The sequence below is a fragment of the Pipistrellus kuhlii genome, unplaced genomic scaffold (genome assembly GCF_014108245.1).
Source record: "Pipistrellus kuhlii isolate mPipKuh1 unplaced genomic scaffold, mPipKuh1.p scaffold_m20_p_3, whole genome shotgun sequence".
Taxonomy (NCBI): domain Eukaryota; kingdom Metazoa; phylum Chordata; class Mammalia; order Chiroptera; family Vespertilionidae; genus Pipistrellus; species Pipistrellus kuhlii.
In genome coordinates, this window is record NW_023425529.1 from 181,687,400 (window position 1) to 181,713,605 (window position 26,206).

Genomic DNA, 26,206 nt, shown 5'->3' on the forward strand with positions numbered 1-26,206 from the left:
TTCAATAATTAACACATCATTTAGGAATACATGCTTAATAGATAGAAAAGCCTGGGAATGATCAGATTTATCATGGGGAGGAATGATAATGATTTATTTCCCAACCCAGTGGTGAGTACATGGGCACTTTTTTTTTTATATTTACATCATGTTAGGTTCTTCTGTATGCATGAAGATGTTCATCATTTTCTACACTGGCAAAATATACCTATTGTAACAGTTAGCATTGTAACCACTTTTAGCATTTTAACCACATTTAGATGTGCTTCTGCACCTTCACTCACATAGCTCCACAGCCACCCGCCGCCATGACTCTCCATCATCCCATACCGACCGTGGCCCGCACATCCAAGCAATCCTGGCTGAATCACCTGTCACCGGGCTGTGCCCTGGGCTTTCCCCTAACAGCGCCATCCTTTTAGTGCCTAGGTGGAGCCTTTGGCCCACTCTGAGTTCATTTTTATCTATGGTGTGATGAGGGCCCAGCATCACTGTTTTGCAAGGTCCTCCCAAGGACGAATTAAGAAACACACCCAGCCGAAACCGGTTTAGCTTCCGGTCAAGGGCATGTACCTTGGTTGCAGGCACATGGGGGGGGGGGGAGAGACAGCTGATCGATGTTTTTCTCTCATCCTCCCTATAAGAAATCAATAAAATATATTTTAAAAAAGAAAAAAGAAACACCCCCAGTTCACGCCCGGGTCAAACCCAGCCCACTCTGCACCACTCTGCACCAGACAACGGCGCAGGCGCCCAGCAGCCGGCGCTCCGGCCCAGGGTTTGGACCCGCCTCTTTGCCGAGAGCCCTTTGACTTTCCGGCCCGGGGTCCTCCCGCTTCCGGTTCCCGAGCCGCGGAGCCCCGAAAGTTGGCGCAGGCGCGGGTGGGAGGGAAAGCTCGGCAGATCTTCGGCGTCGGGGCCGTCAGCAGCCGGTTGTAAGACGTGGACTCCAGCTCCGCGGTTTGTTGGATGCCAGGCCGTGTTTTCCATCGCGCTCGAGGACGGGGCGGGGCCAAGGGGGGCGCTGGTAAATAAGGCTGGGGGCGGGGCGTGGTACTGCGCGTGCGCGTGCGCTCTTCCCGGATTGGCTGCTCGGAGCGGCGCGGGTGTTGGCGGGAGGTTCGCGGGCTCCGCGGGCCGGTAGAGTGGCGGCGGCCGGGATGGCCTCCGCGGGGCGGGTGCGGGCCCGGCGAGGCGCGGGGTAAGTGCTGCGGCCCGAGGCCGGTGTTATCCTCTCTCCTCCCGCGGTGTGTGCCCCTGGCGGCTCTGCCGTCGCGTTAGTAATTCCGTGTGGCTCCGGGCCCCGGTGTTCCCGTCTGTAAAATGGGAATAATAACCCCCACCCCATAGGGTCAGCCGTGGACCTTCCGTGGGGTTAGGCAAGAGGGGTAGCCGGCGTCAGCATGCCCCTGTGTGGCTGAGTGTAAAGTGGACTCGGAACACTTTGGAACAAACTGGCCCGCGAACACGGCGTGCCTGCTCCCGGCCAGGCCTGTCGTCCTCGCGGCGTGTGCTGCGGCTAGTAGTCAGTGTTCTTCTTCCCGAAGCCCCTGCTGTTTGTTTTTGTAACACAAACCACGGACCTTAAAGCTGAACCACATCCCGGCGGGGTTGGGTAGGGGAGGGGACGTCAAAGCTGCCGCTTTTTATATAACGTCTTTACTTATATGTTACATATACACCATTTTATTTATGTATTTATATGTAAACATTATTTTCTGCTTTGAGACTCACGAAATCTGTTCATCCCTCCTCCCAAAATGCACCGGGGTGCCTACAGCAGGACTTTTACATATAGTATCCCAGGGGGTTCCATTTTTTTTTTTTTTTTTGAAATCTCGTTCCCCCGCCCCCCTTTGCCGAAGGAAAGAAACGACCTTTTGGGGGAGCACAGTTAAGGCGAGAGGTAGTAGAAAGAGTTCAGGTTAAGAAGCTACGCATCTGGCTTCTAGTCCTGTTTCTGTAAGTCACTCAACTCACCTGCACCCCCACGTCGTTAAATATCATGAAGTGGACCCCTGCTCTGTCCCCTTTGGGTCTGAAAACAGCTAAAGCAGAGGGTCTCCAGGTGGGGTTCCTTGCCCAGCGGCATGGCAGCACCGGGAACTGGTTAGAGCGGCACATCTCAGACCCACCCCAGACAGGGGGTCGGGCACCGTGGGGCGGGGCCCTGCCGCCTGGTGAGCAAGCCTCCAGGTGAGCCTGGTGCTGCGGTTTGAGAACCACAGCTTTCACCAGTTCTCCAGCATGTTGCTGACTTCCATTAACAGGAACTTCACAGCCTGTACGCACACGTGCTCATATATAACCCAAGGGGTGTGGGCACGCTGTGTCCGGTGCACTTATTCTCTCTCGTATGTCCTTTTTAAAAATGACGGTGAGCTGGGGGCTCTGCTTTCCAAATGGATGTTGTCATCACCTGCAGTCCATCGTGTGCACGCTGTGAATGCCAGGAGTGAGAAGTGGAGTTTGGGAAGAACATGTTTGGAAAGGGTTGCAGGTTACGGTGTTTTCCCGGTTATTTTAAAACTATTGCCTCACTTTGGTGTGTGTTTTGCTGTTTCACAGTGCGAGATATTCCAAGAACGCTGCGGGAAGAACACGTTCCACGGGAGATGTAAGTAAAATTTTTCCATTTCCGCGTGGTTTTCCTCGTGTCGGACAGTACAGATGGCTGTGTGGTGGGAGCCTCGGCCACGGAGAGGTCCCGGGGGGAGTTCCACCATCTGTTGTGGTGAGTGTTTTCCTCTGCCTGCGCTGCTTCCAGTGGAATGGAGAAAATCGTTAACGCTTTGAGTCTTCTCCCCGACCCAGCTTGGTTTTATTTTCACTGGGATAACTGGCGCTGTTTAAAAGGAGACAGCTTTCTGTGTGTTGCTGTTTTCCTTCGTGGCTATTTCTCTCTGTATTACAGTTTTAAACAGCTGTGCATGGTTTCACCGTATTCCACTGAGTCCTCATTATAGCTTTGCTTTACGGTAGGGTCTTAGACTAAGTCAGATAAAGGCAGGGACCTTGCTTTCACACCCTTGTAGCCAGTTTCAGATGACTTTCCAGGGTTGTCCGTTGGCATTGGCCATGCACGTTAACACAGGAAGGTGCCTGCTTTCAGGCTGCCGGTCAGGAAGTCCTCTCTGCTCTCTGTCCCGCCCTGGCTGGCTGCCTGTCTGTCCTGTGTGGCCTCCTGCCTGCTGTCCCGAGGCCCCCACAGAGGGGTGCTCTGCAGTGTGCCTGGGTCTCCACTCCCAGCAGCCCTGGGTGCTTGTTCTTCGCATGGATCTCTGCTCCCTGCCCCAAAGTCCAGTGTGCGCTGCCACCTGCTCCCAGCCCCCTAGCGGGAGCCCCGGCGCCCTCCCTCCTGTGGGAGGAGCTGTGCGCTGGCCCCTTAGCCTCGCGATGGAGGATCTGCCTCTTCTCGGGCATTCCATCCCAAGCACCCCTTGAATAATTTTCCGGTGTGTGTGTGTGTGTGTGTGTGTGTGTGTGTCAGTCAGTGATCAGGTTTTTGTTTTGTCAGCTTTACTCCATCTTTATATCTTCCAGAATTTTCTCATCTGTTTTCCAGAGCTACTGTGGAAGTTTTTCTCATTTGCTCGGTTTGGTCTTTCGTGGGGATTTGGGGTAGCAAACTTGATGGGGCTTATTAGTATATTGAACTGCAAACCCTGACCCTGCTTCGATGTGGAGTTCTAATCCTGGGTATCCTCAGAGCTGTTGATGGCCCTTCAGACCCGTGCGGGTGTTCTGGGTCGAGGCTTGTCACTTTCTGTAGACCCGGAGTTGGCAACCCATGGACCGTGGCCCCTGCTGGTTTTCACATTTCCAAACGGTCGCAATAAAGCAGGAAATGGCCCACGGCATGTGAAAATGGTATGAATTCAGACGTCAGGGCTGATAGTGAGGTTTACGGCCGCCGGCCACGCCCACTCTTCCTGCGCTGCCCCGGCTCTCACCGCCGATGGCTGTGTGGTCACTATCACAGGGCCCTGTGGCCAGCCTCATGTCACTACCTCTGTCTCTTATGGGGAAGGGTGCCAGCTCCCGCCTTAGATGCTCAGAGGAGCCTGTGTGTGTCTCCCTCCTCCCCCACCTCTCCCAGGAGCGTGAAGAACTGCTTGTTTAGGCCGCAGCCATAGCAGGGGTATTCTTGCTACTAAGTCCATCAGTTTTGTGCTGTTCTTGTTCGTAAAGCCAATTCAGTGACTGACTACATTCCCTTTTAGAAAGCCGGCCCGCCCCACAAGCCCACTGATCTGTATGATTTTTCTGAGAATTCTGGAATCTCGAGCATGGGCAGGATGAGCGACAATGAGAAAGATGAAGAACCTTATGAATCCTTTGGTTAGTATTGCAAGCCTTTATCCTAAAAACTTCAAAGTAGTTGAATGTGTCACGCCAGCACAGCCAAGGGTTCGGTGGCCTGAGCAAGGACGACGGAGGATGGAGAAAAGTCAGACAAAAAGAAAAAGCTGGGTCCAGGTGGATCTCCTGTGCCAGGCTGAGGCCATAGAACAAATCCAGACTGCAAAGCTGAGGCTTTATTTATAGTCAGGGGCAAACATGGTAATTTACAATGTTCTTATAAGTTTCACTTGTTTTGGCAGCACTTGATGCCCCTCCCACAGCCCACTAGCTACCCAGGAAAGATCTGGGGAGCAGTCACAAGATCAAGCTCAAACAAGCGGACTGTCAAATTACAGCAGGGAGGTTGGGGAGATCTGGGGGAAATAAAAGATCAACCGAAGGACTTGTATACATGCATATAAGTACAACCAATGGACACAAAACTCTGGGGAGGGAGGGTATGTACGGGGAGGGGGCATTGGTATATGTACAAAAATAATATAATTTTAAAAAATAAAGCAATTATAGAGTAAAAAAAATTTTGGTCTATATGGAACAACAAAAATTTTCATAGAATGTAAAAATAGTATTGTAATATATTTTTTAAAATTTCAACCTAAGTACAATTTAAAGATATAATAAATAAATAAAAATGATGTATAGTTGTGTCACTTTCAAGGCTGGCACTAGACTTTTTGCCACCACTATAAAATATAAATAATACAAGTACTGTCTGCTAAATTCAAGAAAATTTATGTAATTATGAAATAAATAAATTACTTTTTAAAAAAAAAAAGATCAAGCTCAATTATGCTTTGAGGGCTGTGCCCTCCAAGCTGGGACTTGTTTGCCACTTTGCCAGCAGGTCAGTCAGAGGCTTAACCCTATAACCGCTCCCTACAGTTGAAGCAATAGCATTTAGGCTAGTTAGTAATAAAAAGAAATATCTTCCAATATAAAACTCAGTTGTCTGCATATGCATACAATGTTCTGGGCAGTGTTGGTGACGTGAGTGAATTTCTCTCACTTCTGAGTACCTTGGAACTAAGGACTCTGTTAGGCATTCTCAAAGTAGAGGCCTTCTAGCAGCCAGTCACATCTGCTCAGCCAGTCGTATCCGGTAGCCCCGTGTAGTGTCTGAAAGGGACTTGGGTTTAGGGAGACGAGGGGGGTGCTTTCCCCTTAGACACAGTGAGGCAGAGGAAGCTGCGGAGCCAGGGAGAGCTGCTTGTCCTGCGGGGGGAAGCGGGCTGGTGCCTGGCTGCCCAGCAGTATAGCCAGAGGGACAGCTCTGTCCACATCACTGCCCACTCCGGAGGCCAGAAATGGCACAGAACGTGGGGTTATCTGTTCATGGTTCGTTCTAAGGGTCCAGTTTGGATGGCTGGTTCCATAGGGAGATTCAGGATTGATCTATTACATTTCTCCTTTTTTCCTTGTTATGCCCAGCAGTAAATCCCTTTGCCTAGTGGAGGCCAATACAAACTATATTGCTCACTTGAAAATTGTGCAGTTGATGATAAGTTCATTACGTAAGCAGCTGTTGGAAGAGATGTGCACATTTGCACTGTCACGCTAACATGTGAGCATGAAGAAATGGCGGTGTGGCTGTCATCAGCATCCTCCTGCCGCCATCAGCTCCTCTCCCACGGCCCCCAGCTTCTTCCCGGAGCCCCCCTGCCCTGAGCCCCCCACCCGCCCTCCTGGGAGCCTCTGTCCTGAGCACAGCGTCTCCCTCTGTGCCTTTCCACCACGGCCACTCGGTCTCCGCTTCCGCCTTCTTATTCGGGTTCACTTTTTATGTCAGCTCAGGGCTGTAGCACTGTGGGGGGCGGAGGGGAGGGAGGGAGGACGGGGGTCCCCCCTGAGGGCCATCAGTCACGGATACTGAGAGCCCACTCTGAGCGCGCACTGGGCCTTGGAGCTGACGGTGCAGTGAGCGTGGCTCCTTCCGGGAGGAGAGAATGGCCGGCTTCCTGTGGATGGCCATCTTTCCTCTCTCTGAGCACAGTGACACAGGCGATCACCGATACCTGCCCACCGACGGCTAATCTGATGTCTGTCTATGTCTGAGGCGGTTTACGTTTTTCATTGTTGAGGTGTGAGATCAAAAACATTCGGGAAGTGGGTGGTGTAATTGATTTTGTTAGCCATTTAAACAAAATCACTCTGTGCTCCGTTGTAAAGGAACAACCTTAAGCCTGCCAGGCAGATTCTAACGCCGCGCTGTAATGACCTTTGCAGAGCCGCCTCTGCACAGCACTGCGATCTACACCGAGGACGCCCAGCTCTCCGAGCACTCCGGCTCCTTCATCCCTCCAGCCCCCCGAGGAGGAGCAGCAGAAGGAAGGTGCGCTTGTGTCCTGCACTCGTGTGCTTTGTTCATGGCCAGTGGGATTGCTGAGCTCTTTAAGATTCCCCTTACCCTCCCCCCCCCCAAAGATTCATCGGTCTGTCCCATGCTTCCATGTCTCTGGGGAATTATGTGGGGGGTTTTTATGTTTTCTACTCATTTGACCCATATGAATAGATTTACTGTATTAAACCATCTTTGCATTCTGGGATAACCTGTTGGTTTGACCTCCTTACTGATATTAAAATATATTTTTTCTTTTTTAATGTTTTGTTTTTTTACTTAGTATTTTTAAACTTTGTGTCATTTTTTGGGGTCTATATCTCTGGAAAGAAAATAGCATTGAAGTAACGTCGTTTGGCTTCTTTTTTTAAAAAAATTATTTTTTAAAATCTTATTTTAGGGGACCCTTTTCCCCTCCCGAGGTGGAGTCTGTGCTGTGAGATCCTTTCCCTCTCCCCACGTGAGAGTCTGTACTTGCTCTTCAGTGAGTTTCCACCTTTGCTATACCAAAAAAAAATCTTATTTCCTAAGAACACTTCACATGAGATCTGCCCTTTAACAAATCTGTGAGTGTGCAGTGCAGTGGGTCAGATCTCTAGAACTTACCTGCCACTTCGTGCCACTTCCTGTCCCAGCCTCTGGCAGCCGCCGTCCCGGGCTTTGGGTCTGTGAATGTCCTGTTGTGGGTCCCTCATGTGGGTGACGTCACGCAGTATTTGTCCCCCTGTGGCTGGCCTGTTGCACTTAGGATCATGTCAGCTTCAAATGTCACACTTGCACCCCCTCAGGCCTTCGCGTGTGCCAGGCCCTGTGCCTGACTGCGCTTCCTCTGCGCACCTGTGCGGCTGTGCACCTGAGTTGGCACCAGGTGGGTGAGCAGTGGGGAGAGGAGCAGGTGCAGGGGCTCCTGTGCTTCCCTGTACATTTCAAGTGTCAGCACAGCGGTCTCCTTGGGTAAAACTCAGAAAATACCACCTTTCTTCACCGATACGTCTTTTTCTTATAGAATTATCTCTATCCAACCAATAGTTCATGTCCGTTTTTAAATTTGTTCATTGTGTCTCCCCAATAGGAGGGTCTTTTTTAAAGAAGCAGGATGTCCTTCTGTTCACTGCTGTGCTCCGGCTGCCTAGAATGTGACTCTGACACGCGAGAGGCAGTCAGTGAACGTTTGGATTCATTCCCTGTTCCTAGTGTCCTGGTTACAGTGACGGGGCCTCAGCCCATTGGCTGGTTCAGATCCTTATTCTGCCGCTGGGAAGTACTTGGCCTTGGGTCAGACATTGCCTGAGACATTAACTTTAGGCTCTTTCCTTAGGAAAATGGGATAATAATGCAACCTACCTCACGATTGTTTCAAGATCAGTTCTTCCTCTCGGGCTTTTAAAACAGGCTGGCATACGATAAAAAGTTTTGCAGTATTATCTCATTTTTTAATTTTTTACGAATATATTGCTTGTGTAAAGAGATTGGACAAGCATACACTGAAATGTTAGCTTTATCCTCACGTGTAAGAAATTCTCTGACCGTGGTTCAGTGGTTGAGCTGTCGACCCAAAAATAAGTACCGTATTTTCCGGCGTATAAGACGACTTTGAAATGAAAAAAAGTCAACCGAAAATCAGGGGCAAAAGACCAAAATTGCACAAAAATTACCCGCAGATCTTGACGGCAAAGTAAGCCTTTTCTTTGAAGTGGGGGGTAGTCTTATACAGCGAATATAGGCCTAAACCTATGTTTTAACTGTAAAATTAGGGGGTCGTCTTATACGCCGGAAATACGGGTAAATAAATAAAACAGGTTGGCATATAGTAAACTTTCAAATGGTAGTTTTTTATGTTGGCGTTTTTCCAGCAAGCATTTATTGAGCACTAAATGCCAGGCTCTGTATTAGTAACTCAAAACGGGCATAATCCTGTCTTCATGGAGCTGAGGGAGCAGGAGGTACTAACCAAGAGTCGCTGGCAGTTCCCTCGCATCGTGCTCTGAGTTGGCATCAGGTGGGTGAGGGTGGGGAGAGGAGCAGGTGTAGGTGGGTCCTGATGGCACTGCCGCTGTTGGCTGTTGACCAGCTGAGGGCGGTCTGAGCAGCACGCGCTGGCTGCGTGGCCACCTCCCCGTCACATTGTTAATCTCTTCCCTGGCATCACCTTCTCTGTCACAGCACATCGGTGAGCATGCCAGCTGTTCACCACCATGCTTTCCATTGACTTTTCCTGCCACCTTGAGTACCCTTTCCTGTATTGCTCTGCCTGGAAAAGTATTTTCAAAAGTCCACTCAGGTGTCAGAGCTGTGATGTCTCTCCTCATCCCCAGCCATCTCTCCTCGTCTGCTCTGGCTATGGCTTGCTAAGACATCTCTTAGCATTATCTTTGGTCTTCCTGCCACACCATGAGCCTTTAAAGGAAGACTCTGAATGTTTACAGTAATCCTATTCTCTGTACTCTGCTTAATGGGATGGGTGTTAAATGTTTGTTGTGTTGAATTGAATTCAAAAAACAAAAGAATTCATCTGTCACCCGAAGCGTAGGGTTACCTTTCTCAGGACAAAGGAGTATCCCGCTTACCTCACCCAACGATGGGCCTGGTGTGCGCAGGTTTGCTTTTATACAAGTGCCAGACCTGGGCGCACTAGCCTGGAGGAGGGTGCAGTTCTCAGATGTGGCCACAAGGTGCCGCTGTAACGGACACTCAACAGTCCTTGTCTACCAAGGACAACTGATGTGGCACATGACAGGTGCATATCGGAAGGTGGCGTCCCACCCATGACAAGTGGGAAGTTTCACTAAATGGAGCTTATCTTATTGTTGGGCAAGCAACTTAAAACGTGAATGAAAACGAAATGTGAGCAAGATACTGATGGCTTATTCTTTGGTACAGTTCGAACACTTCTGAAATTGAAGAAAGCGAAAACGAGTCTATAAAAATTAGTGCAAAAAAGGTATGTCAGTGTTCTCTTTCCTACCTTAATGTTTAAGATAGTTCATATCCTACTTAGATTGGATGACAATAGGGGAAATGTTCCATAAAATAGTTCATATCCTGTTTAGATTGGATGCAGATAAAAATATAGAGTAAGAGTTTTCTGTTTTAGAAGGTCCTTTTTAAAAATATATATATTTTATTGATTTTTTACAGAGAGGAAGAGAGAGGGACAGAGAGTTAGAAACATTGATGAGAGAGAATCATCGATCAGCTGCCTCTTGCACAGCCCCTACTGGGGATGTGCCCGCAACCAACATACATGCCTTGGACCGAACCCAGGACCTTTCAGTCCGCAGGCCGACCCTCTATCCACTGAGCCAAACCGGTTTCGGCTAGAAGGTCCTTTTTAATTAAGTGAAATGTTTTTATGTCTGAAGTGTTTTCCATGACAGAGGTCTCATATCTCCGTGTACCTTGTCAGTTTTAACGTTCATGTGATGCGTGTAGGTTGTGGCTTACAAAGGCAGACCGATGTGCTGGGAGTATTTGCAGCTTTCTTCCCTGGAGGTCTTTCCTGTCTTACCCTGATCATGCCATCTCCCTGTTCCATCTTGCAGTTTAGAAAGGGGAGTGTGGGTTGATGGTTGGCTACGGTTACGATAAGAACGATAAGCACTTCTATTTTCTAAAGCTGTAATGCTGTTTTCTTGACATAGCGAGGAAGAAAACTCAAGCCCATCAGTGAGTCGGAAAGCTGCAGTGAAAGGGAAAAACCAGCAGAGAAAGCAGGTAGCCAACAACCTGAAGCTGCGTCGTCTTCAGAACTTTCAGAGGAACCAGCCGAACTTGGCACTTCTAAAAAGGTAGGGCCTCCTGGTGCCGTCTCCTCTGTGAGAAAGAGACCTGGCAACAGAGAGTTGACGGGTACGAGCGCCTGCCATTTTTTTGGCGAGAAAGAAAAGTTGACTGGAAATGTTTCGGAGGGTCCTAGCTGGTGTTGCTCAGTGGGTAGAGCATCAGCCTGAGGACTGAAGGGTCCTGGCTGGAATAGAGTCCAGGCAGGATGTGTGGGGTGTGTACAGGGAGGCAACCAATCGATGTGCCTCTCTCACATCTGTTTCTCTCCCTCTCCCCCTCCCTTCCCCTCTCCCCAAAAATCAATGGAAAAATCCTCAGGTGAGGATTAATAACAAGAAATGTGTAGGAGGAATATAAAACATTTCTCTCTTTCCTCCAGTTTTTAAGAGAGACTTTTTATATATTTCATTATAAAACTTTTTATTTTAGAGTATTTATAAGCTATAGAAAGGAAGATAAAATATCCTACAATTCTGTCACCCAGATTTGACCTTCAGTTTGTTACTAATTTTCTCTCATTCTAAGTGGGACCATGTTCTTGTGATTCAGTGTTCTAGAATATTGTTTTAATGAGTGCTTGCAATTGTATTTGTGGGATGCCACAGAGTAGTCAGTCTCTTTCTAGTGACTGGTTACCTTTTTAACAACGGTAAGTGCTTTGATGAACTTGTAGCTAAACCTTTGTGTGCGCCCTAGATCACTTAGAAAAAATTGCTACAAGATTTCTGGGACATGTGTTCTCTTTTAAGATTTTTGACATGTAATATCTTTTTTTTTTCTTTATTGACCAAAGTATTACATATGTGTCCTTATCCTCCCATAGTGCCCACCCCCCAATTCATACCCTCACCCCCTAGTGTCTGAGTCCATTGGTTAGGCTTATAAGCATGCATACAAGTTCTTTGGTTGATCTCTCCCCCTTACCCCCACCTTCCCCTACCTTCCCTCTGAGGTTTGATGGTGTGAGTGATGCTTCTCTGTTTCTGGATCTGTTTTTTTTGTTTTGTTTTTAATATATTTTTATTATTTTTTACAGAGAGGAAGGGAGAGAGAGAGCGAGCTAGAAACGTCAATGAGAGAGAAACATCGACCAGGTGCCTCTTGCACATCCCCTACCGGGGATGTGCCCTTGACCGGAATCGAACCTGGGACCTTTCAGTCCACAGACCGACGCTCTACCACTGAGCCAAACCGGTTTCGGCTGGATCTGTTTTTTTTATTCATTATAAAAAACTGTTCTTCAGTTTATTTTATTCATTATATTCCACAAATGAGTGAGATCATGTGATATTTATCTTTCTCTGGCTTATTTCCCTTAGCATAATGCTCTCCAGATCCATCCATGCTGTTGCAAATGGTAAAAAAGTTTCTTCTTTTCTATAGCAGCATAGTATTCCATTGTGTAGATGTACCACAGTTTTTTTTAATCCACTCATCTGCTGATGGGCACTTAGGCTGTTTCCAAATCTTAGCTGTGGTGAATTGTGCTGCTATGAACATAGGGGTGCATATATCCTTTCTGATGGCTGTCGGTATCCGAGAGATGCAAATCAAAATGACAATGTGGTACCATCTCACACCGGTCAGAATGGCTATCATCAACAAATGACAAGTGCTGGCGAGGATGCGGAGAAAAAGGAACCCTGTGCACTGCTGGTGGGAATGCAGATTGGTGCAGCCACTGTGGAGAACAGTGTGGAGTTTCCTCAAAAATTAAAAATGGAACTCCCATTAGACCCAGTGACCCCACTTCTAGGAATATATCCCAAGAACCTGGAGACATGTAGTATCTTTTGATTAAGCTCTCAATGTGCCTTTGCCAGCACCTTGGTTTTGGCCCACTGAAATTATTTTGGAACTGCTGGAGAATAAGGCACTAAGTTGTGGTAATTTATTATAGCCGCCAGAAAAAACTCAAACACCAACCAAGCACCTTTTCCTTTTAGTTATGTGCTTTTTGGTTCACTTTCTGAGTTTCTTGGGGCTTTTTTGCCCAGTGTCCAGTGCCTAGATAAATTGCTAACCCCACCCCCATTTTATAGTTGTTTATGGCAAAGCTGTTACTCCATCATAACCTGGAAGCAGTTGATTCCACGCGTTATCTTAAATAATAAAAGTTCAACTTCCTCCAAAGCAGCCATTGTTAAATACCAGCTGAAAGATTGTTTTTGGGGGTTTGAGGGAGACAGCTTCATTTCTTTCCGTGTTTCCTTGTATCAATTTAGATAATTTATATAATTCACTAATATTAACTTAGAAGTAAGTAAGAATTATGGCTATAATAGTAACTGACAGTGTTTGATAATATTGTCTTAATCCTCTTAAGAAAAAGAAAACAGCATTTATGAACTTGCTTCCCAGCAATTGTCATGAGCTTGTCTCAAATCTTTTTTTTTTTTTTTATTAATATATTTTATTGATTTTTTTTTTACAGGGAGAAAGGGAGAGGGATAGAGAGTTAGAAACATCAATGAGAGAGAAACATCAATCAGCCGCCTCCTGCACACTCCCCACTGGGGATGTGCCTGCAGACAAGGTACATGCCCTTGACCAGAATCGAACCTGGGACCCTTCCGTCCTCAGGCCGATGCTCTATCCACTGAGCCACGCCAGTTAGGCTCAAATAAATCTTATACTCATACTCGCTCCCCCCCCCACCCTTCCTCCCTCCCACAAAAAAACTTTTCTTAAGTAAAATTCTTTGCTGTGTTATTTTTGTAGAAAACTCAGAAAAAGAAGGCATTTCATGGCAAAAGAAAGAAATCAAGAAGTGAAGCCCTGGACTCAGGTACAGAGAGTGGGTTATGTTTGACAGCTACTCAGTAATTCCATTTGAAAATCCTGAATTCCTTACATCAGGGAAAAACATGTGCCTTTGGAATAACTTTCCCCCCAGCATCTATCATGAAAATTTTCAACAAACAGCAAAGGTGAAATATTTTACAATATATATTCATATGCTCACCACCTAGATTTTTCTATTAAAATTTATTCTTTTTGCTTGGTCAGCTATCCATTGATCCATTTTAATTTTTCATCATCTAGATATACTCATTTCAGACATATTTTAGTATGTGATTTTTTCTATAAGACTTCCTTCATTTAGCATAAATTTTCTCAGACTCATCCATTTATTTTGCATCATTTTTATTCACCTAAAAAGCTTATTGAAAAATGTTTCAAAGGAAAATAAAGCATTTCTATTTACTTCAGTTTTTTTTTTAAAGGAAAAGTTATATATTTTTATAAAAATGATTATTTTAGAAAATTTATATAAGAAAAATAAAATCATCTGTAATTCCATCATCCCAAAATAACTACCATGTTCTAGGCATGGCTGACTGTGCACATGTTTGGTGTCTAAAAGGAAAGAAAAGCAGTGACATCATGGACTTAGATGTTGTTTTGTCAGCATTTGAGAAAATCCTCCCCGAGTATAAGTAAGTGTTGATGCGATGTATGTGCCCCATTTCCCTTGAAACCACCTTTGCTTATCCCACAGCTTTTAATACGTAGTATTCTCATTATTCAGTGTCACAGATTTTTACACTTCCCTGATAATTTTTCTTTAACCCTATTATTTAACATATTACTGAGTAGTATGTTTATACCTCAATATGTGCCTTTTTAATTTATATTTTGTATTAACCATCTATTTCAAATATGTTGTCAAATCTCATGGACTGGTGATAACCATTTTTTATTTTTATTTATTTATTTATTAAATATATTTTATTGATTTTGTACAGAGAGGAAGGGAGAGAGATAGAGAGCTAGAAACATCGATGAGAGAGAAACATCGACCAGCCACCTCCTGCACACCCCCCACCAGGGATATGCCCGCAACCAACGTACATGCCCTTGACCGGAATCGAACCGGGGACCCTTCAGTCCGCAGGCCGACGCTCTACCACTGAGCCAAACCGGTTTCGGCGATACCCATTTTTTAAATAGTAAGGCTTGCTTTCTTTTTTTTTTTTTTTTTTTTTGTTTGTTAAACCTCACCCGAGGATATTTTCCCATTGATTTTTGTTCATGAGTAAGAGAGACACAGAGAGAAATATTGATGTGAAAGAAACACATAGATTGGTTGCCTCCTGCACGTATCCCCCTCCCCCCCCTTGCAAGCCAGGGAACAAGCATGCAACTGAGGTACATGCCCTTGACCGGAATCGAACCCAGGACCCTTCAGTCTGCCAGCCAATGCCCTCTCCACTGAACCAAACTGGCTGTGGCTGTGTCAAGATATTTTCTACTTCCCGTTGGTATTTCTTTGACCCATTAATTGTTCAAGACTGTGTTGTTTAATTTTTATATGTTTTTTTAATTTTCCAGTTTTGCTTTTGCTAATGATTTCTAGTTTTATTCCACTGGTATGGAATAAAAAATACTTGGTATGATTTTAATCTTGTTAAACTGGTGGCTTATTTTGTCTCCTCACGTGTGGTATGTCACGTGTGGTATGTCATGGCATGTTCTTGTGCGCCGCAGAACGTGTACTCTGCTGCTTTTGGGTGGCGTGTCTGTAAAGGTTCCTCAGGTCCTGACGGTCAGGGTTGAAGTCCCCTGTGTGGTTACCTGTCATTATTTAAAGTGTTTCTGTGTGGCTATTCTTGAACTTGCCAGGCACAGAGGGACTTTTTTAGTGGTTTGGGGAATGCGCATAAAGGCTGTGCTGCCTGATAGAGCTGGTTTCCCTGTGGGGAATGAGGCCTGGGCTTCCTCTTTCACTGTCTCTAATGCCACCGGAAGTTCTTGTTAACATGCATTTCATGAGAGCTTGGATACAAAGATCTGTATGAAAGACGCAGGCCTGCTCTGTGCACTCGTCGCTTCTGAAGAATTACAGGGACACTTGACAGTGTCTGGTGTGCCCAGGCCAGTGCTGGCAAATGGGGCTCTTGGGCCCCTTCAGTTGTCAGTGAGGCCAGCTTAGGAGCACCCTAATTAAGTTAATAGCAATGTACCTGCTATCTAGTTTAAGTTTAAAAAATTTGGCTCTCCAAAGAAATTTCAGTCGTCGTCAATTGTGTAGCTGACCACATCCATACCCGAGGGTTTAGGGGGAAATATTTCCTGTTCTTTTTTTTTTTGTTGAGACATTTCCAGTATTTTTAAAAATGTATTTTGACTTTTTACAGAGAGGAAGGGAGAGGGATAGAGAGTTAGAAACACCGATTAGCTGCCTCCTGCACACCTCCTACTGGAGGTGTGCCCGCAACCAAGGTACAAGCCCTCGACGGGAATCGAACCTGGCTGGGACTCTTCAGTCCGCAGGCCGACTATCCACTGATGGCCCTAACCAGTTAGGGCCATTTCCAGTATTAAGCCTGAGAAGGACTGATCGTGCCATCCTACATAGATATAAAATGCTGTATGTAAAATTGTGTTGATGTGATAAGCAAATAAAACACACTTTCACAATCCGTTTTTAGATACCTAGTTTGATCCTTTTTTTAAACAAAAATCTGTTACAGACAAAAAATAGAATCTAAAATTTGCAAGGAAGCAGTCGGCAAATTTCATTCTAGTATGAAAGAAGAACTCATCAAAATGGTAAGTTCACTGCCACATTTTTTTGGCCTAAATCTTTACTAGTCCCGAGGCAGCGTACAGATACTGTGGAAGGACTGCATTTGCTGGCAGTGTGGGAAAGAACTCACTAGAATTAGCAGTATTTCACATGTTAAAGTAAATGTGATTATATTGTAAACTAACAAACATTTAATTATGGAAAACGTCACGCAGTATTTTGTTTCGTGTAGCTTGCGGAAGTCCAGATGTTGAAAACTCTGAGGAGGAAGAATGCTAAGGTAAATCACTTGTGATTAGAAACTCATGCAGCGAGTAGACTTGTCTGGGTTTTATGGCCTTTTCTATGTAAGATTTTTATCTTTTTAGTCAGGCTTTATCTGCTCCTGTGGTTGAGGACTGTCAGTGCACGCTAAGGAAGGGACATGGCTGTGAAGCCCCAGTGGGTGTGGGGTAATGCATGTTTGCCCCTTTTGTGATGTGAAAAACAAAGCCTTTAGAGGGGAGAGCTGTCCCACGTCCCGGGTGAACGGACAGCCTGGGAGAACACGGGTGGAGGGTCAGGAGAGTTCATTTCCTGTCCCGCTTTCCTCAGGGCACGTCAGAAGTTGTAATCACATGCTGTTTGTATGTACCGTCTCTTTTCCCGAAAAAGTTCCGTGATGGGAAGAATGGGGTCTTGTTTCACTGTATTTCCGCTGTACCACAGTGTGCTTGGTGGCACTCAGATATTTATTAACTTGATTTAACAAAGGCATTTTGTTCCTTAGACGATTTCAGACATTGAGAAGAAAAGGCAGCGTTTGGTTGAAGTCCAGGATGAACTGCTTTGGTAAGAGAACATCAGAAGCCTAGCACTGACCTGGAAGGTTGTGACATGCCCTGGGTTAGGAAAGCTGCTGCTGGGCTGCCAACATCCCCAGTTTGCCTGGAGCCTGGGAGCTGCAGACTCGGAGACGCTTTCAGCAAAGGAGAATCCGGCACTGATCTCTCTGCCATCCGATCTCAGCTCCGGCTGCAGACTCTAGGACCAAACTGCCGGGTGTGAGTCCCGGCTCTGCCACTGCGGGCTCGCAACCTCGGGCAGGTTACCTACCCTCCCAGGCCTCTGCCGTCTTTGTAAATAAGTGTGAGACCTGCACCTCACAGAGCTGTGAGAACTGAATGAATGAATGAACGAACGGACGAACGAACGAATAGGCAGGAAGTGCTGGTGTTCACAGTTAATGTTACCGTCGCAGCATGTACCTGGTGACACTCGTGCAGATCCGCTTCCCAAGGCCGTGCTCTGAGGAAAGCGGGACAGGAAATGAACTCTCCTGACCCTCCACAGTTTTCATCTTGGCACTGGGGTTCCACCCTCCCCACCCCCACCCCTTTGTTTTTATGGACCTTGGAAATGGACAAGATTTTGATAGAAAGGGCAAAAAGAAGACTTTCTGTCCATGCTTTTGCCCTTCTATTCCTACCTGAGGCTTTTAATCCCATAGTTTCCGAGATCCTAAAAATGAGTTTTCGGCTATATAGGGCAGCGGTCGCCAACCTCGTGGGCCTCACGGACCACCAGTGATCCGCGACCACCAATTGGTGACTACTGATACAGGGCATCCTCTTCTGTATTTCAGTTTAAATAGAAAATCTAGAATCTTCCTTACATTCCTAATTTCAGAGCCAAAGATGCCTTAAACTATCCAGTCCACCTCCCGTTTTTTCTACCCGGTCAGTACACTAACCTGGCAAAGCAATTATGTCCTCTCAAACTACTGTACAGTCAGACTGGTGACACAGCCACACAACAGCCTGAACAACTAGACACGTTTCCTTTCTGACATGTCCAGTGTGTGGCTGCAACAATAGGAGGAGCTTCGGGAGGCAGCAGGAGCCTGAGCTGTGTGTTTTTTTCTTTTCTCGCTTTAGTTTAGAACCACAGCTGAAACAACTGCAAACAAAATATGATGAACTTAAGGAGAGAAAGTCTTCTCTGAAGAATTCAGCATGTTTCTTATCTAATTTAAAGCAGCTTCATCAAGATTATTCCAACATTCAGGAGAGACAACCAAATGTAAAGGAAACGGTAAGATCTATGAGAACTTGAGAAAGAAACATAGATGCAACATACCAGTCTACTCAGAACAGCATCACTCTACATCCTTGAAAATGTGTTCATTCACTGCTGCTTTAGCTATTAAGGCTAGAGAAGTAGAGAAGACTCCTGAAATACCTATTTATAAAGGCACTAGAGGCCCAGTGCACAAAATTCATGCATGGCCAGGACCTACCTTCATTCCACACCACCCTGCACCCTGGTGGTCAGCGCATATCATAAAAAGTGATCAAACTCCCAAGGGGACACTTTGCATATTAGGCTTTTATAGATAGATATAGATAGATAGATTGATTTACATTTCTGAGAACCAAATCCCATTCAGGGAAGTAGCCTGTTTGTACAAATTTCAAATGAACAACTAGGCTTTATTATAATTGTTATCATCATAAGATCACCCAGACATGTTTTAAAGACAGGCCTATGTTTGTAGTATGTTTTTTATCTGAAAATACACATGTTTTAAAGACAGGCCTATGTTTGTAGTATGTTTTTTATCTGAAAATACAAGTCATTATCTCATAAAAGGCTAGGTATAATATTGAAAAACACAGAAAGGAGAAAGTGTGATATTGTTTTAATAAACTTTATAGTTGCTTCTGGATTTTTGCTGCAAATTTTGCTGTTATGAGAACCAGCTCATATTAATAGAAATGTTTAAGTTTATGTATATGTATGATATACATATAGCTGATGATCATATTTTATTCTTCTAAATCCAATTTTAAGGTGTTTCTTTTTTTTAAATTCTCATTGAGAATATAGTCATTGATTTTTAGAGAGAAAGGGAGAGAGAGACATCAATCAACTGCCTCCCTTATGTGCCCCAACCAGAGATTGAACCTGCAACCTTTTGGTGTATGAAACGAAGCTTCTAGCAATTAAGCCACCCAGCCAGGCTCAATTTTAGGTTGTGACATTGTCTAAAAGTTAATTCTCCTGAACCTAAGGTTTATTTGTAGGTTAGAGAACTGGAAATAGGACGTTTTTATATATTTTCTCCTGTGACAGTACCAAACTCGTCCAAAGTTTGTCACTTAGAGTTGGAAGTTTACCACAGGATGAGATCTAGCGACTTGTTTCCATAATTCAAATGCCACAGTTCTTTGAACTGGTCTGGTTTGAGGTCAACTCAAACCCTACAGAACAGTTCCTTTGAAACCTGTTTATCAATTATGTCCTAAGAAAATGGGTTAAAACAAAATTAACAATGGCTAGCGCTAATAAAATCAGCATTTAAGCTATATGGAAGAAATAGTGATTAGTATTTGTTAACTTATTTTTCCTTCAACAGTATGACTCATCCAGCCTTCCAGCGCTGTTATTCAAAGAAAGAACTGTTTTAGGAGCTGAGAGCCACCTGCAAAATATTAACCATCAATTGGAGAAACTCCTTGACCAGAAATGAGACCTGTCTGCTAACACGTGCCTGCCTGGCTAAAGATGAGTCCCACACCCCTGCTGCCTTCCAAAGCTCCTCCTTGTTGCAGCCACACTCGGGACACATGTCAGAAAGTGAATGTGTCTAGTTGTTCAGGCTGGTGTGTGGCCGTGTCACCAGTCTGACTGGACAGTAGTTGAGAGGACATAATTCACTTGCCAGGTTAGTGTCCTGAGTGATAAGTTAAAATGTTGACGTTGACACTGAATCCCAGTAGCCATAGACTTTTAACCTATACATACACAAACTTAAGCAGATGTGCATACAAATTAATTCTGGTTAATCAGTAAGAGATTTCTACTGAATTTAAGTACACTGAATCTAATTTTCAATAAAAAATCAAGAATTGGAATGCAAAGTGATAAAACTTAGTTGATGTAAACAGATTTAACGAGTTACTGTAATTTAATGTCTTGAGTCAAATTACAACCTGGTTATAAGTGTCCGTAGCTAATTTAGCTATTCTGTAATACTTCCACAATTACTTCGTCAGGAATTTCATCCACTCCACCATTATAACTGGGAAGACTGTTCTCTGCAGCTTCTGCTAACTCAGCATCTTCAGTCGCTTCCAGGAAATAAGGATCATCAAGGTCACTGTCCCAGTCAGGGTCAGAGCACACGCCTCCTGACGATGAGGATGGCACATGCGGGGCCTGGGTCCCCTCGTCCGTGGTTTCGTGTGTTGTGAACTCTTCTTCCTTTAGTTCCAAAGGGAGAGGAGAAAACAGTCTTCATGCAGAATATGTGATGATTTCATGGAGCAAACTGTTGGATTAAGGTATAAGGCCAGTACAGCAGATATTCAAGCGAATATGCTACGTGGTGTTGTCTCTGATACCGTCACCTTGAGAGTGAACTCATTGGTTCAAATATTGCTGTCACCATTGCCCAAACACTGGAAGTGCCTGCAGTACCTCCTATTCACTAAAAACAGGCAGATGAGAGCAGGGGTAGGTTGATTTTAAGTGGATAGCCCAGCCGAAACCGGTTTGGCTCAATGGATAGAGCGTCAGCTTGGGGACTGGACTGAAAGGTCCTGGGTTCAGTTCCAGTCAAGGGCATGTACATTGGTTGCGGGCATATCCCCAGTAGGGGGTGTGCAGGAGGCAGCTGATCGATGACTCTCTTTCATCGATGTTTCTCTCTCTCTCACTTCCTCTCTGTACAAAATCAATAAAATAAAAAAGTGGATAGCCCAGCTGACGGCAAATTGAAAGTAGATCTATCTGAACAGACTTATTTCTCTATTTAAAAAAAGTTTAGACAACTGTCAAAACGTGACTGGATTGTATATCAGAATACAGTATTGTATCAACATTAAATTCCTGAATTTAATAAAATGCCTTTATTCTCCAGCTACAAGCTTAAATATTAAGAGATGAAGGGTTTGATGCTTGCAGCCTCCTTTCAAGAGATTTGTTAAAATCGGCTGTTACACCCTAACACCCACATGATGGTATTTAGAAGCGAGGCCTTTGGGACTTGATTACATCATGAGGTGGAGCCCTCACTAACAGGATTAGTGCCCTTATTAAGAGACCCTGAGAACGCTCCCTTCTGCCACGGGGGACGCAGACACAGGTGCCACATGACAGCTGCATCTGACCGGGAAGCTGGCCCTCATCAGGCAGCACTTTGAGATCTCCCAGCCTCCAGAACCGAGCAGTAATGTCTGCTGTTTAGAAGCCACCTGGTCTGTGGTTACAGAAGCCCCAAATGACAAAGTTTAAAATGGAAACAATTTATACAGCAGGGGTAATGCTGTACACCAACTGTACTTCCACCTGGCATTTCTGAGGTTTTACTAGATAAGCAGACCCACTGAAACCATACACTTCTTCAAAATAATATTCCAGGTAAAACAAGGATGATATTTCTCCTCTTAGAGGCAGTTCATTTTTTAAACATTTACCAGACTCTGGCTACCAGCTATTTAGTCCAGCTTCTAGAGACCAAGAATGAGCCTACATTTCCAAGCACGCACTTAGCTTATATTGGGAAACTTTTGTTCTAACCATAACACTCAAGGACAAGGCTAACAGATGGGGGGTGGGGAACCAACCAATAGAAAGTCTAGAAGACCACGTAGAAAAAAAGTGGACAGTTATAGGCAATCTATTAAATCTGAAGAAAAAATTAACTTCATTAATAAATTAATGTAAATTAAAACAACTAAAATACCATTTTGCATAGTAGGTTGGTAAAGATTAAAAGCAAAAACGTAGGGTAGCAGGTGCTCTCATAACATGAAGTGGAGAGCAATTTGTGATATGTGTTATTGAAAATATTTCTGATAGGAATAAAAATTACAAAATGTGTACGTGGTATGTGTATATGTATATGTGTATTGTGTGTGTTTTGATATATATATATATATGTATACCAAAACATTTACATCAGCTATATGCTATATGTAGCTGAGAATAATTTTCCCTCTTTTGATTTTTATGTATTTTCTATTTCCTACAATGAATGTAAATTACTTTGGGTAAGAAAGTTTTAAAAGGAAAATCGTTGGTTTGGCAATCTACCAAAATTTAAAATGTATACATTCCCTTTGACATAATTCAACTTCTAGAAATTCTTCCTATGGATCTAGTTTAAAGAAACACAAAGATGAGTGTTTTTGTATACTTTGTAGAGAAACACTTTTCTAGCAGAGGGACTGGTTAATAGCTATCTACAACTTTGTGTGGAGCAGCGCAGAAGGACGGGGTGCGCTGAGGAACAGTCACAACCACTCATTTCCCCACAGTGCATGTAAAAACTGGACACTACTCACAGCTCATGTATACGCTGAGCCCAGTAGTCAGTCAGGAGAGAAACTAAAATCTGCACTTACCTCTTTGAGAAGAGACAGGAGGCATATTTCAGCAGGTAAAGGAAAACCTGAATCGGAAAGAGTGAAACTGTTTTACATAGACATCTAGTCTTCACTTTGTGCTAAATGTCAAATTTAATAACTCACGGTCAGATTTGAAGTTTTCTGCTTTACATATGGGGTCATGACATTTTTGATACCAAACTTCATTTTTCAGATCAACCAAAATCCTTTATGGTAAAAAAAAAAAAAAAAAAGTTATTTAATAGAATAGATAAATAAAATTCAGCTACATGCTCTTTATAAGAGTTATGATGATTCTTAAAGATGGAGAAAACTTAAAAATTCAAAAAGTGAAAAATATAAACCAAGCAAAAGAAAATTGATTGCCAAAAATATCATACAAAAGTGGACTTGAGGGGGAAAAATATATATATCCCAAGAAAAAATATATTTTCAACTCTGTACCCACCAATTAAGATAGTGCTGTAATCACTGGCCAGGCTGAGGGACCTCACTGTGCATGAATTCATGCTCTGGGCCTCTAGTGTTATATAAGAAATTATGCTGTTTACCTACTTACTGTACTTACTGTCAGAGCTGAGACCTCTGTATGTCCAGCACATACAGCCCATGTACCAGACATGAGATAGTGATTGGTTGGCCAATCAGTTGTTTGGTCATTTTGTCGTTCTGTTGCTTAGACTTTTATATAGAGAGATAACTACTGGGTTTCTACTCTATCCCTGTTCTAAACATATTCTTTTATTATTATTTAAAATTCTTTTCTGGTTTTACTTCATACTTAACTTCCTCTCCTTTGCCAGGGGATTAAAAGAAACTAAAATTAAAACGGCCTGTCATGGACAGCAAGCATTCAGGAAATAGTTGTTTCCTTCTATACTATTCTTTGTCTTGGACACATAAACATAACCTTCACTCCAACTCTTAACGCTGAGAAGTTTCCTCCTTGTCCAAATTTGTTCCATTGAGCTTTAGACTCTGTAAGGTGTCAGAGGCCAACAGCAATAGGAGAGAGACTTTCCACCATCATTCATCATCTACTATCTCATTTCTTTTATTCCCAGTGCATCCTACTGTAGTCTTCTCAAGGTGATACCATCTATGTGATTATTTTGCCAAATACAGTGCAAATGAAGATGATAGGTTCTGGGTGGAAGGTTGTAATTAAAATATTCAAGTTACATGTTATATCCAAACTAAATATAAACTGAATTACAGGTAGTCCTTGGGTTACATTGGAGATCTGTTCCTACAGCGCAATGTAACTGATTTTTGCCATAAGTCAGAACCCACCCACATAAGTATATATGTCACTCACACGAAGCACATACAATAGTAATGAAGTGAAACAGTAAAAAAAAATTAAAAGAAAGATAATCCCTGACCTTTACTTTTGGTAAATAAATAATAAATAACAAAGCACATAAGTACATCAAAATGACGGAACTTTTTTTTTTTTTTTTTTTTTTTATAAATACTGTAAATGGGAGATGGTGACATAACTACAAAATGATGTAAATCAAGTAAGATATAACCTGAGGACTGCCTGGTATAACTAAACTAGTGGCCTGGTGCATGAAATTTGTGCACATGGAAAGGAAATTAATTAGAAGAAATATTTTAATATCACTATTCGCCCTTTCTCTATCATAGAAGTGTCAACCAAATTCACGATCGACAATGACAGATCTAAACACATGCATGTGACTGGCACCAGTGAGAGCTTTATATGTATCGCGCATGCACGAGTCAATTCAGCCTTTTAAATATATAGGTTATATATATATGTAGGTTATAAAAACAATCATTTTTATATTTCCAACTTTAAAAATTATAAATATTAAAAATATTGGTTAGAAATGTAGAACTTATGAATAAACAATATTACTTACATGATATTATTACTCCTGTGAGCTCTTCCAATGTTTCCACACCAGCGATATTTACAAATGTCATAAACCAATAATTCTTCTGGAAAAAAGTAGTTCCATCGCCGAATCCCTAAAATGCAAATAATGTTTATAAGGGCATTTTTACTCTATCATAAAACAGGGTTAATAAAGAATATGATTATCTTTACCTCCTTTAATGCCATTTTTATTCACCAAAGAACGAACGAACTGATCAATTTCAGGGTAGGGCGAGCCCTGAAAACCTTCAATGCTTTCTACTGCAACAGAGAGAAAAATTAGTTATAAATGATAATGGTTAAAAGTTGAGGTTTTGATTTAAGTTGTCTGGTATAATTTTGATTACCTCCTCCCCCTTGGTTCCCACTCCCCCTTTTATTCAATGTTCCTTCTAACCAGTCATGGATTTTTATTATCCTACAAGAAAGCAGGTAAAATTCAAACCTCTCAATTAAGCCAAATGTCAACTAATTATTACCAAAAGTATGTAATAATCATATCAATTGCTTTCTTGACTCTGATAAGGGAGTGAAGTCCCTTCCACCCAGGAGCTGGCCTGGTCCTCTGAGATAGGCTTGGGTGTGGCTACCAGGTGGCTCAGCCCTTGTGTTCGCTCATCACATACTATTTCACACAACTTCAGCATTAGATGCGGTCATTCTGTGGCCATGATGATTCAAGACAAAAATAAACACTCTGTAACCACGTCTGAACACAGACAAAACGAACGGATGTTTTCCAAGCCACAGAAATGTTCAAATATAACCTTATCTTGTCTAATATAATTAATTGCTGTTTCTTAACCAGTTATAGCTTTAGTCTCCCTGAAGTCTGTCTTCTTTCTAGGTAAGATTTCTCAAGATATCACAGAACTCTCCCTAACGGGCCCTCAAAGCCCCTAACGCAGGCCCGAGACCTAGCACCCTTCACTGAGCTGCCCATGGCTCCCATGGTGTGCGTTCTCCATTGCTGTGACCAGTAACAAACAGCTTGCTCAACACAATGTGTTCTCTGGTGGTCTTTAGCTGCAGGGCACTGACAATTCAGCTACATTTTGTACCTGAAAGTCTACTGGAATAATTTAAATAATTTATTTACAATCTCATTCAACATTTAAAATAGAATAATCTACTTTTCTAAAAGCCTGTATTTCAGTTACAAAAGTAATATACATGATTGGAGAAAAATTTGGAAATATATTAAAGCAAAAATAAGAGAAACAAACTCCAAAACAATGTCTAGAAATAACTGTTAGTCATGTAATAGGTTATTCATCTTTTTTAAAAAAAGTTGTGATCATACCTCAACATACAAGCGAATCTATTTTTTCTCAACATAAGTGGATATTTTCCATATTTTATAGACTTTATAAATTTTAATTAAATGACTTCAGAGAATTTTATATTATGAACCAATCCCATTTTGTTGTACACTTAGATTGTTTTCATTTTTTCACTATTATCTATCTATCTATATATATAAAAGGCTAATATGCAAAGTGTCCCCTTGGGAATTCAACCAGGAGACAGAGTTTGATTGCTTGCTATGATGTGCACTGACCACCAGGGGACGGCATGGAATGAAGGAAGGACCCGGCCAGCAGCTGGCAGCTGGGGAAGGCAGGCCCTGGCTGGCAGCTGGCAGCCAGAAGGAAGGCCTCTGCTAGTAGCCAGAAGGCCCCAATACGTGCACAAATTTCGTGTACCAGGCCTTTAGTAAATAATAATAGCCACAAATATGTATGTAAAAATGTTCACTGCAGAGTTTATGTAGGAAATCTTAGAAAAACCACTGTAGGTTCTTCAGTTTAGGAATGAAGACTATATAGTTTTCATGAGAAATTGCAGCCATTAAAAGAATGAGATGCTCTCCATATTACTGGAAATAC

At 43.4% G+C, this 26,206-nt stretch overlaps 2 protein-coding genes across 12 annotated transcripts in view; one reads left to right on the forward strand and one right to left on the reverse strand.

Annotated features, from left to right (window-relative positions):
- Positions 1-1,069: 1,069 nt before the first annotated feature.
- On the forward strand, positions 1,070-20,134 carry CENPU (centromere protein U). 2 transcript variants are annotated; one of them, XM_045588967.1, is made up of 13 exons: positions 1,070-1,201; positions 2,569-2,734; positions 4,224-4,341; positions 6,589-6,694; positions 9,581-9,641; positions 10,342-10,488; positions 13,205-13,271; positions 13,815-13,923; positions 15,961-16,039; positions 16,249-16,296; positions 16,786-16,847; positions 17,933-18,089; positions 19,414-20,134. In XM_045588967.1, exons 1-13 carry the CDS (start codon positions 1,161-1,163, stop codon positions 19,525-19,527), a joined length of 1,275 nt encoding a protein of 424 aa, XP_045444923.1. In that variant the 5' UTR covers positions 1,070-1,160; the 3' UTR covers positions 19,528-20,134. The 2 variants fall into 2 exon arrangements, with proteins under 2 accessions (XP_045444923.1, XP_045444924.1); XM_045588968.1 differs by having other exon boundaries at positions 1,071-1,201; positions 2,569-2,617.
- PRIMPOL (primase and DNA directed polymerase) overlaps positions 19,929-26,206 on the reverse strand; it is a 31,949-nt gene continuing 25,671 nt past the window's right edge. For 8 of the 10 annotated variants that reach the window (XM_036456389.2, XM_036456391.2, XM_045588966.1 and 5 more), the window contains 5 exons: positions 24,489-24,578; positions 24,301-24,409; positions 22,532-22,614; positions 22,406-22,452; positions 19,929-20,261 (listed from right to left, as the gene is read on the reverse strand). In XM_036456389.2, coding sequence (XP_036312282.1) covers positions 20,016-20,261; positions 22,406-22,452; positions 22,532-22,614; positions 24,301-24,409; positions 24,489-24,578 — 575 coding nt within the window. In that variant the 3' untranslated portion in view covers positions 19,929-20,015. Of the gene's footprint in view, positions 20,262-20,746; positions 21,259-22,405; positions 22,453-22,531; positions 22,615-24,300; positions 24,410-24,488; positions 24,579-26,206 lie in introns of those variants that run through there. The other 2 variants (XM_036456392.2, XM_036456393.2) reach the window with 2 other exon arrangements.

Excerpts from the sequence above, each read along its gene's own strand:
- CENPU (XM_045588967.1), top strand. The coding sequence starts at position 1,161 with ATGGCCTCCGCGGGGCGGGTGCGGGCCCGGCGAGGCGCGGG. Across the intron at positions 9,642-10,341 it reads TAAAAATTAGTGCAAAAAAG|CGAGGAAGAAAACTCAAGCC; the intron begins GTATGTCAGTGT and ends TTCTTGACATAG. Across the intron at positions 18,090-19,413 it reads AACCAAATGTAAAGGAAACG|TATGACTCATCCAGCCTTCC; the intron begins GTAAGATCTATG and ends TTCCTTCAACAG.